The sequence below is a fragment of the Perognathus longimembris genome, chromosome 23 (assembly GCF_023159225.1).
Source record: "Perognathus longimembris pacificus isolate PPM17 chromosome 23, ASM2315922v1, whole genome shotgun sequence".
Lineage (NCBI taxonomy): Eukaryota > Metazoa > Chordata > Mammalia > Rodentia > Heteromyidae > Perognathus > Perognathus longimembris.
In genome coordinates this window covers 18814352-18825977 of record NC_063183.1, presented here as the reverse complement: position 1 = coordinate 18825977, position 11626 = coordinate 18814352, and the positions used below count along the sequence as shown (strand labels likewise).

Here is an 11626-nt window from a genome sequence, read left to right as displayed (position 1 = left end):
GCTTGAGGGGCCTTGGACAAACACATCGGATCAATCTAAGAGAAATAATATCCAGTTTGGTATGGTTCAACTTTTGGCCTCCCCTGGGTATGAAGGAAAATATAATTGTTCCAAAATACAGAAAGGATACCTGTGAGACAGTGTTCTCATCAGGAAAAATGTCAATGTATATTTGGCCTCTGAATCAGAACTTACCAGTACTCCAAATATATGGCTTCTAGTGGCCGTTAATACCATGAGTAAAACTTGTTTTGTGATTATCTGAGTAAGACTCAGAGGCACTGATGCATTTTAGGCAAGAGAGTAAAAGAATCAGCCTGTGGGGGGCTGGGAATATGGCCTAGCGGTAGAGTGCTGGCCTAGCATGCATGAAGCCCTGGGTTCAATTCCTCAGTACCACGTACACAGAAAAAGCCGGAAGTGGCACTGTGGCTCAAGTGGTAGAGTGCTAGCCTTGAGCAAAATAAGCTCAAGGACAGTGCTCAGGCCCTGAGTTCAAGCCCCAGGACTGGCAAAAAATAAATTAAATGAAAAGAGAAAAATTATTTTTAAAATGTAACTCAGGATGAAATTAGCAAGAAGATGAAATCTTAAGAGAATTAATTAACTATGAAACCCTGAATTTATAGTCCATCATGAACGTTTATGTTTCAATTGTGTAGACGATTTTGGTAACTGTTCTTCTATAGCAAGACTCATTTTGCCTAAAGGAATGAGACTTGGTATTGGCTAGTCTTTCTTTTGTGGGAAAGAAAAATTATTCAGAACTCTATTACATTGGAAGGATGGTGGCTCAGTTTACTTACTAATCTGACTAATCAGAATAAGGGATGAATGAAACGTGATCTCCTCCAAAATTGTGATGACAACCTTGCAGCCTGTATTCTACCTATTCTTGGACATGTAGTAGGTGTCCAAGGAGAACTTCATCAGCTAGTTTGTCTTTTCAACACAGTAACAAAGGTTGCAGGTATAATTTTGGAAGGAATAAATTAAGAAATGAAGGAATTCAGAACAAGGCTTTTACAAAATCAGGCTGCCATAGGTTATTTGCTGATGAAGAATCATTTTGGACGTGAACAGTTTGATGGGTTGTGTTGTTTTCATAGAACAGACAATTCTCAGAACCTTCAGAACCAGTTGGAGCAGCTCAAAAGGGAATGGAGCAAGTTGGAGATTGGTGATGCGGGGGGGGGGGGGGCTCCCAGGATGGCTGTCTTGGCTATAGTCCTTTTGGGGTCTGATAGCTGCTTTCTTCAGGGTCCTATCTATTGACTCCTTGTCTCTTCCAGGGTTTATCCTCTAGCATTTAGCATATGTTAGCTCAAGCAGAAATGAAAATCATGCAGTCTCAAATATATAACAAAGGGGGAAATGTAGCAAACTCTGAGGCTGAACTGTGCGACCAGGAAAGGGCTGAGGTTGGAATAACGCTTTGTTTTTACAAAAAAAAAAAAAAATCTCATGAAACAATGATTGCTTAAGACTCACTGAAAGTGAATTTCTAAGCTGAGGCTACTGTCAGTCCTTTTCTCTTATAGCATGTGTAAGAAAACTTTGACAAACTCACATGCCACAGCTGAATTGTCTAGAATGTTTCCCTAAAACCCCGGGGGCCTGCTGTACACCCCACAGAGACAGACCAAGATTGCTTCCTTGTTTGTGGACCATGGGACCCATGAAGTGCTGATCACTTAACACAGCACCTAAACTCACCAGGTGCTTAGCACTCCTCAAACACAGTATGCAGTGAATCATCTTCAATACTGGCTAAGTCAAGAGTGAGTTGTGTTCAAGAATGATTAAACTTTATGACGTCATATAGACAGGGGGGGGCGGGGGACAGGCTGCCTTTATTCTACTTTTGGACTCTGATTTAGCCTGGGCCTAAAGAAGATACTCATTACACTTTAACCAGCATGAATGGGTCAAAGTCATAAAAAGGAGGATGGTAAACTGGGGTGAATGACCTTGGAAGTCTCATTGCTAAGATAAAATGAAAGGGACTGAGCGTGCAAAGAGGTGGAGCATGGGGAAAGTACATACTCGGGTTTATTAGCATCGCCCCCCGCCCCCCAGTTCTGAACTTCCTGCACTTGGCAAATATTTCCAAAATGCTTCTCCTAGTAGACTATGTATCTGTTGGAATAGTAATTTGTACACTGAGATCATTTCACTGCTGTGCAAAGATGGCTTTCTTTTGGAAACCCACCCTGCCCCTCAACTACCTGACTGCAGATAAAGGCATCAACTCAGAGCCAAGTGCAGCTGTTCCTACCTGCACTCCCAGTTGCTCTAGAGGTGAGGATTGTGAGAATCCTAGCTCAAGGCTAGCCCCGATTTGGGGGGGGAAAAATTTCACAAGATCCTACCTCGATCGAAGGAGCTGGGTCTGGTAGCGTGTGTCTGTCATTCCAGCTATGACTGGAAGCATACATAGGAGGACTGTGTTTCAAGCCAGCCCTGCCCCAACTCTTGCCCCCGCCTCAATCTTAAAAATAACAAGTGTGGGGGTGGGGGGAAGACTGAGGTGTGGGTCAAGCAAGGGAGGTGTGCCCAGCAAGCATAAAGCCCCGAGTTCAAACCTCGGCATGACAAAATTAAGAAAGAAAGAAAAAAAAGCAATCAAGTAAGGAATTCATCCTCAACTATTTTGGATTTAATGTGCTACCTTTTCTAAAAATTTCCGTAAGTTCCACTCCTGATGTTTAACTGCAAAAAACACAAAAACAAACCTGAGTTCATGAAACTCTATCTCAACCAAACAAGCTGGTATGGTGGTGGCAGGGACATGGCTGGCATCCGGGTGACGTGGAAAGGGTAGGTGGGAGGGACGTGGTCCAGGCCAGTCTAGGACAACAACGTGTTCTATCTAAAGAATAACCGCGGGGCTGGGAATATGGCCTAGTGGCAAGAGTGCTCGCCTCGTATACATGAGGCCCTGGGTTCAATTCCCCAGCACCACATATACAGAAAATGGCCAGAAGGGGCGCTGTGGCTCAAGTGGCAGAGTGCTAGCCTTGAGCAAAAAGAAGCCAGGGACAGTGCTCAGACCCTGAGTCCAAGGCCCAGGACTGGCCAAAAATAAATAAATAAATAAACAAATAAATAAAATAAAGAATAACCGCAAGCCAAGAATAAGCTCAAGGGGTACAGTACCTGCCTTGCCAGGGTGAGGCCCTGGGTTCAATCCCATTAGCACCAAAAATGAAAGGGAAGGAAGGAAAGAAGGAAGGGAGGAAGAAAGGAGGGAGGGAGAAGGGAGGAAGGAAGGAAGGAGGGAGGGAGGAAGGAGGGAGGAAGGAAAGAGGAAGGAAAGAGGGAGGGAGGAAGGAAGGAAGGAAGAAGGAAGGAGGAAGGAAGGAAGGAGGAAGGAAGGAGGGAGGAAGGAAGGAAGGAGGAAGGAAGGAGGGAGGAAGGAAGGAGGAAGGAAGGAGGAAGGAAGGAAGGAGGAAGGAAGGAGGGAGGAAGGAAGGAGGAAGGAGGGAGGAAGGAAGGAAGGAGGAAGGAAGGAGGGAGGAAGGAAGGAGGAAGGAAAGAGGGAGGGAGGAAATAAAGAGGAAGGAAGGAGGGAGGGAGGAAGGAAGGAGGAAGGAGGGAGGAAGGAAGGAAGGAGGAAGGAAGGAGGGAGGAAGGAAGGAGGAAGGAAAGAGGGAGGGAGGAAATAAAGAGGAAGGAAGGAGGGAGGGAGGAAGGAAGGAGGAAGGAAGGAAGGAAGGAGGGAGGGAGGAGGAAGGAAGGAAGCCTAGGATCAACAGACTATCAGATCTGGGTGGGGCCGGCCTGGTGAGGGTGTTTCAGTCCTGGTTCTTCCCTGGGGGTTCCACCTGGGTCCCCCCACTCCACTGTCGCCCAGTGACTCCACAGCCTCCTCCACCCCACCCCCTTCACAGATGGGATTTTATAGTTCTTTCAAGAAGGAATTCACATGACACGTGACCTTCACAATGAGCGTGCACCTGCTGTAAAAGGCCAGCCCTGGCTCCAGGCTCAAGGTTAAACATTGATCAGCCTGATGGAATCGCATCCTGGAGCTCCCCGCCACCCCCTGGCCCCAGTGAAGACGGAGCACCCTGAGTTCCCCCCATCCCATTTCCGCCCAGTTGTCATCTGAGGCCACCCAGTCAAGAGGTCAGTCACCCACGGGGGCAGCACAAGCCTGGGCGTGGAGGGAAAGGCAGCCACAGCTCCCACAAGCAGCCCCAGGTGACAGCTGCACCTTCCTGGGGAGAAGACAGGTGCAGACCACGCTGTTCCTGTGACGACTGATCCCCGCAGCACCCAGGGACCCAGGATCAAGGTGAGTGTTCCCAGCCTGCCTCACGGATGCCTCCCCCAAGGGGTTTGATTATAACCTCTTCAAAATGTAACTTGCAGCCGGCGCTGGTGGCTCACACCTGTAACCCCAGCTACTAAGGAGGCTGAGATCTCGGGATTGAAGTTTGAAGGCAGCCAGGGCAAGAAAGTCCACGAGACTCTTATCTCCAATTAACTGCCAGAAAAGCTCAGGTCCTGAGCTCAAGAAGCCACATGACCAAAAAAAAAAAAAAAAAAAAATGGTACCATGTGAGGCTAGCTAGGGGCCAGTGGCTCACTCCTGTAATCCTAGCTACTCAGGAGGCTGAGATCTGAGGGTCATGGTTCAAAGCCAGCCCAGGCAGGCTTTGAGATTCTTATTTCCAATGAACCACCATAAAATAGGAAGTAGACCTGTGGCTCAAGCAACAAAGTGCCTTACTTCAAATGCAAATTCATATCATTGCTACTGAATGATTTGAATGTTTCTGGTTCTAAAAAGTCCTACCCCCTAGGGCTGGGATGTAGCTCAGTGGCAAAGTGCTAGCCTGGTTCGATCCCCAGTACCAAAAAAAGAAAAGACAAAAAAAGGGTCCTACCCCTGGGACTGGGAATATGGCCTAGTGGTAGAGTACTTGCCTCCCATGCATGAAGCCCTGGGTTCGATTCCTCAGCACCACATATATAGAAAAAGCCGGAAGTGGCACTGTGGCTCAAGTGGCAGAGTGCTAGCCTTGAGCAAAAAGAAGCCAGGGACAGTGCTCAGGCCCTGAGTTCAAGCCCCACAACTGGCAAAAACAAAAAACAGTCATCCAGGTACTGGTGGCTCATGCCTGTAATTCTAGCTACTCAGGAGGCTGAGATCTGAAGATCACAGTTCAGCCAGATTGGGTAAGGAAGTCTATGAGACATTTATCTTCAATAAAACTACCCCAAACCCAAAAGTAGAGCTGTGGCTCAAGTGGTAAAGCACTAGCCTTGAGCACAAAAGCTCAGGGACAGCGTCCAGGCCTGAGTTCAAGCCCCAGGACCATACATACACAAAAAGACATACATTTGTCATTACATTTGTCATTTGTCAAAAGTTTTTATCTTTGTTTTTTTTTCCCCTTCTCTCCTTCCCTCCTGTCCTCCTTGCTTATGTGTTTGTGTATGTGTGCACACATGCGTGTATGCACACATGCACATGTGCACATGGGGCTTCAACTGGGGCTTGAACTCAGCAAACACATGCTCTTGTTCACCCAAGAACATGGGAAAGAGATTCCTGCAGCAAGCCTGCCTCTTTCCTCTACCCATCTTGGAGTCTATACCAGGAGGAAGACTGTGATAGGCCCAGCCTTTGTCACATGGGAGGAGGTAGCTGTCTGTGATTGGCCAAAACACTGGGTATAATAATTTGCTTAGAAACCAGGCTGAGTGCTGGGGCTTGTTGTAGAGACGGGATGAGGATGCTCTGAACAGCCTAGAAGCAGAAATGTCCTTTGCAAGGATCCCACACCTGGCCTGGCTCGATCCTCCTCACTCCCCAATCAGTGCTCCTCCTTATGCCCGTGATGACTTTGAAGAAAGATTAGAATTTTTAACCACAAGCTGGGTGCCAGTAGTTCATGCCTATAATCCTAGCTACTCAGGAGGCCAAACTCTGAGCATCAAGATTGGGAACTAGCCCTCTCAGGAACAGTCCATGAGACTCTTGTCTCTAAGTATCAAAAAGCCAGAAATGGAGATGTAGCATAAGTGGTAGAGTGCCAGCCTTGGGCAAACAGGGACAATGCCCAGGCTTTGAGTTCAAGCACGTGCGCGTGCACCCCCCACCACACGAGTTATTCTCAGTCTCTCCAGGCTGGATCTGCTACTGGGTGCAGGTTGTTCTGGCCCTAAAACCTTGGACTAGAAAATAGAGGGGTTTGGTTGGACCAGAAAATCAAACTGGAGTGCTTTCTCAGATCCTATCCTCTTTCCTTCCCTTTGCTTGCAGGGGTCTTCCAGGCTCCTCTGCTCTGAGGCTGGGACCTAGAAGGACAGGAGGGCAGCTGGGACTAAGGGACCAAAGACTTGGTGCCAGCGACATACCCCAACCAGGAGCTGGGACATGGAGCACCAAGAGGAGGCCATGGCAGCCCCAGCTGGCACTGCGGTGCCCCAGGAGCTGCTAGAAGAAATGGTTTGGTTGTTTCGTGTAGAAGACGGTGAGTGGTTGGGGACTGGCGGGGGTCGGAGGTGGGATCATGGGGTAGATGCTGGATACAAAGGGCCGCTTGGCTGATACCCCAGCATGGTTTCTTCCACCACATTGGGACAGCATGAGGAAGACAGACAGACAGACAGACCAACTCAGGCTGCACATCTACCCACAGGGGTTGGGCTGAACCCCTCCCTCTCTTTCTCAGGGTAAGGCCCTCCTTTACTCAGCCATCCAATCAGCATGAGTATTTATTAAACTCCAGCTGCATGCCAGGTTCTATTCTCAGCACTGCTTGCAGAGGAGAATTAAACATACAAATCTCTGCCCTCGTGAATTCCATCTGGGTCTCATTTTTATTTTTTTCTCACTACCCGCTCAATTGAGCTCTATCTCCAGTGAAGCATTTTGCTGGTTAATTAGAGCTGCAATCTATCAGATTTTTCTGCCCAGGCTAGCTTCAAACTTCGATCCTCAAACCTCAGCCTCCTGAGTAGCCAGGATGCAGGTGTGAACCACTGGTACCTGGCTTTCCCCACACTTATATTCAACTACAGTGCAGTGTTCTTCGTGCCTGGTGTGTCTCACACCTCCTGCTGGTTAAACTGGAAGTTCTCCCATTACAAGAGGCTCATTTGCCTTGATTGAGGGGCTCCATGGCCAGGGACAGTTGGATCTATGAGCTGGGATCCAACCCAGACCCTAACAGAGTGGCCTGGGAAGTACCTGGCCTCTTCACATGGCTCTGTGTCTTGTTTCTCCTCAGCGTCTCCTTGGAACTATTCCATGCTTGCCCTGACAGCCTTGGTGGTGGTGATTAGCATGTTCCTCCTGGCAAGGAACATCCAGGCCAACAGGTGAGGAGTTGGGCTGGGTGGTATCTGAAGGGAAGGGGTTCTACATTCCCAGAAGGAGATCTGGGAAGAGCTCATTTAGGGCCTTTGGCTGTTTACATTTTGGAACAGCAAATGGTAGTCTTAAGAGGCTTTGAGAGGGCTGGGAATGTTGCTTAGTGGTAGAGTCCTTGCCCTGGGTTTGATTCCTTAGTACCACATAAACAGAAAAGGCTGGAAGGGGCACTGTGGCTCAAGTGGTAGAGCTCTAGCAAAAAAGCTTGGGGACAGTGCCCAGGCTGAGTTCAAGCCCAGGACAGGCTTTGAGAGCCAGGTACCAGTGGCCCATGCCTGTAATCCTAACTACTCAGGAGGAGAGAGATCTGAGAACCACGATTCAAAGCCAGCTCACACAGGAAAGTCTTTGAGACTCTTATCTCCAGCAAATTACTCCTAAAAAAGCTAGAAGTAGGGCTGGGAAGTTGGCTTAGTGGTAGAGTGCTTGCCTAGCATGCGTGAAGCCTTGGGTTCGATTCCTCAGCACCACATACACAGAAAAGGCCAGAAGAGGTGCTGTGGCTCAAGTGGTAGAGTGCTAGCCTTGAGCAAAAGAAGCTCAGGGACAGCACCCCAGCCCTGAGTTCAAGCCCCAGGACTGGCGCGCACATACACACACAAAATTTTAAAAAGCTGGGGCTGGGGATATGGCCTAGTGGCAAGAGTGCTTGCCTCCTATACATGAGGCCCTGGGTTCGATTCCCCAGCACCACATATACAGAAAATGGCCAGAAGTGGCGCTGTGGCTCAAGTGGCAGAGTGCTAGCCTTGAGCAAGAAGAAGCCAGGGACAGTGCTCAGGCCCTGAGTCCAGTCCCCAGGACTGGCCAAAAAAAAAAAAAAATTAAAAAAAGCTGCAAGTAGGGGCTGGGAATATGGCCTAGTGGCAAGAGCGCTTGCCTCCTACACATGAAGCTCTCAGTTCGATTCCCCTGCACCACATATATGGAAAACGGCCAGAAGGGGCGCTGTGGCTCAGGTGGCAGAGTGCTAGCCTTGAGCGGGAAGAAGCCAGGGACAGTGCTCAGGCCCTGAGTCCAAGGCCCAGGACTGGCAAAAAAAAAAAAAAGCTGCAAGTAGAGCTTTGGCTTAAGTGGTAGAGCACTGTCCTGGAACAAAAAGAAGCTCAGGGGGCTGGGAATATGGCCTAGTGGCAAGAGTGCTTGCCTCCTATACATGAGGCCCTGGGTTTGATTCCCCAGCACCACATATACAGAAAACGGCCAGAAGTGGCGCTGTGGCTCAAGTGGTAGAGTGCTAGCTTTGAGCAAAAAGAAGCCAGGGACGGTGCTCAGGCCCTGAGTCCAAGCACCAGGACTGGCCAAAAAAAAAAAAAAAAAAAGCTCAGGGTCAGCACCCTGACCAAGTTCAAGCCCCAGGGGACACACGTGGACGCTAAAGCTGTGAAAACAAACAAAAAAATAGCAACTGCCCCAGATAATTGGCCTCTGGCCTGGCCAAGAGGCCAGAATGCCACGGGTTAAAGACCATGTCGCAATTAAAAAAATGGTGATAGTGACTCACACCTGTAATCCCAGCTACTAAGGAGGCTTGTAGTTTGAAGCCAGCCGGGTCAGGAACATCTGGGACATTCGGTGACACTGCCAATTAACCACCCCCAAAGCCCTAAATGGTGCTGTGGCTCAAGTGGCAGAGTGCTAGCCTTGAGCAAAAAGAAGCCAGGGACAGTGCTCAGGCCCTGAGTTCAAGACCCAGGACTGGCCAAAAAAAAAAAAAAAAAAAAAAAGACTTGATCTCAACAAATAAGCAGCGTCTGGCTCTGTGGCGCCATCCTCGCTTAGGCTTCCACCACCCCCGGGGCCGGCCCAGCGCTGCCTCAGTGGTACCCAGGGCTCCTCCCATTTCCTCCCTGCAGACAACAGAAGAGGCAGCCACCAGAAAAAGAAACGCCGGAAGCCCAGCAGTTGGACGATTTTGGAGCCAAAGCCAACAGCAGCCTCAATTACCACCTGCCAGAGACCTGGATCTCAGGAAAGCCCAACCTGGCCCCGGGGAGCACGTTCGAGGCCGGAGAGAGAGAGGGCTCCCTGGCGCTCCTTCCCGATGCCGCGGAAAGCCAGAGCTAGCGCGCGCTCGGCTCTGCGCATGCGTGCGCAGCAACGCGCGCGGCAGCGCGGCCGCCCACGTGGCCAAGGCCTGCGCTCGTGGTGGTGATGGTGGTGATGGTGGTGATGGTGGTGGTGGTGGTGGTGGTGATGGTGTCCCCCAGCAGCGGCCCAGCGCTTCCAGGAGCGGATACAAAGAAGGGCTGCGATGGAGTGACAGTTTTGTTATTATTTTTTTTAAAGCTTTTATTAAAATGCTTCTGGAAGTGGGTGGATGGAATTGGATAGTTTGTTCAAACCCCTTTCTCTGGCCTTTACACACACACACACGCACACACACACACACGCACACGCACGCACACGCACACACACACACACACACACAGAGCCTGGAACAAAAGTACACATTCTCTAGCTGGCCTGTGGTGTTTGCGGGATCCTCCTCTCAACATAGCGTGTGTGTGTGTGTGTGTGTGTGTGTGTGTGTGTGTGTGTGAACTAGGGCTTGAATTCAGGACCTCGGTGCTGTCCCTGAGCTTTTTTTCTACTCCAAGCTAGTGCTCTGCCACTTGGGTCACAACCTCACGCCCGGCTATTTGCTGATTAATAGGAGATGAGTCTCATAGACTTTCCTTGCCTGGATGGACCTTGAACCTCAGATTCTTAGATCTCAGTCTCCTTAGTAGCTAGGATTACAGGTGTGAGCCATTAGTGCCTGGTAGCATGGTTTTGTTTTTAACCAGTCCTGGGGCTTGGACTCAGGGCCTGAGCACTGTCCCTGGCTTCTTTTTTGCTCAAGGCTAGCACTCTACCACTTGAGCCACAGCGCCACTTCCGGCACTTTTAAAAAATATATGTGGTGCTGAGGAATCGAGATTCATGCATGCTAGGCAAGCACTCTATCACTAGGCCATATTCCCAGCCCTAGCATGGGTTTTGAGCAGTGTTCATAGCCTCCTTCAGATCCCAGCTACTCCAACAGAAGAGGAGCTGAGCACTGAGTTTGAGGTGTTTTCAGTATAAGCTCCTGGGTCTGCTGCCTGGGAAGGCAAGGGGCAGAATTCAGGAGTAGAATCCATTTTCGGGTTCTTCAGCCCACCAGAGCCCTCTCCTGTAATCTGTTGGGAGTTTGTGGTAAACAGAAAAGGATTGTAACCCCTGCCTCTGACAGCCTCTCTTGCTAACCCAAGAAACTATCCTGATCCCAATCTGAGCCATGGTGTGGGGTAAGCAATGCTAAATAACTTATACAAAAAATGCTTCATTAGCCCTGATGCTGTATATTCTGTCTTACAAAAGTAGGGTTGAAGCTAGATACTGGTGGTTCATACCTGTAATCCTAGCTACTCAGGAGGCTAAGAACTAAGGACTGTGGTTTGAAGCTAGCTAGCCCAGGCAGGAAAGTCTGCAAGACTCTTATCTTCAGTGAACCACCAAAAAGTCATAAGTGGACCTGTGACTCAAGTGGTAGAGCACTAGTCCTGAGCAAAAAAGCTCAGGGACAGCACACAGGCCCTGAGTTCAAGCCCCGGGACTGGCACGCACACAAAATATATTCAGAAGTGGCTCAAGTGGTAAGAGCACTAGCCTTGAGAAAAAAAAAAGCCAAGCTAGAGTGCAATGCTCTGAGTTCAAGCCCCCAGTACCAGTGAAAAAATAAAAAGTGGGCTACGAACACCCAGACTCATTACTGAGGGTCTGGATCCTGCCAAAGCAGATCTACCTACCATAGGGCAGGCCATCAGTGCTTACCAGCGAGTGCGTGATTCTGCCAGCTATAGGCTTGCTGCAACTGTCACTGGACAGAATGGCTTCATTCTGCAGCCTTGGTCGATTAACCGTGAGGAGGCTGGTCCTGGGGGCGTCCGGGGACATTTCCTTGTACTAGGCAACCCACAGCCCCCTCCCTCCCTCGTCCCTTCACTGAGAGGCCAAGTGCTAGAAAAATCCTTGCCTGGGACTTCTTTGCCCCATCTAGATTTTTCCTGCAGGATTATTAACTGTAGGGTTGGCTGTCTGGGACTTGTTTCAGGCTAACGGCATACAAAGGATCACAGGTTCCTGTCTCCCATCAGCTGCCATGCCCGCGCTTTCCACCAGGTGGCGCTGTGGCCCAGGACCATCCATCCTTACAGGCTGTTCTCCGCCTTCACAAGGACAGAGATCTCACAGCTGTCCATCAAGAGATGC

The 11626-nt window shown here is 49.5% G+C and overlaps 1 protein-coding gene across 1 annotated transcript; it reads left to right on the top strand.

Moving 5' to 3' along the window:
• The first annotated feature begins 4023 nt into the window (after positions 1-4023).
• On the top strand, positions 4024-9457 carry Slc51b (solute carrier family 51 subunit beta). Its single transcript, XM_048333126.1, has 4 exons — positions 4024-4300; positions 6279-6488; positions 7248-7338; positions 9247-9457. Exons 2-4 carry the CDS (start codon positions 6392-6394, stop codon positions 9455-9457), a joined length of 399 nt encoding a protein of 132 aa, XP_048189083.1. The 5' UTR covers positions 4024-4300; positions 6279-6391.
• Positions 9458-11626: the final 2169 nt, after the last annotated feature.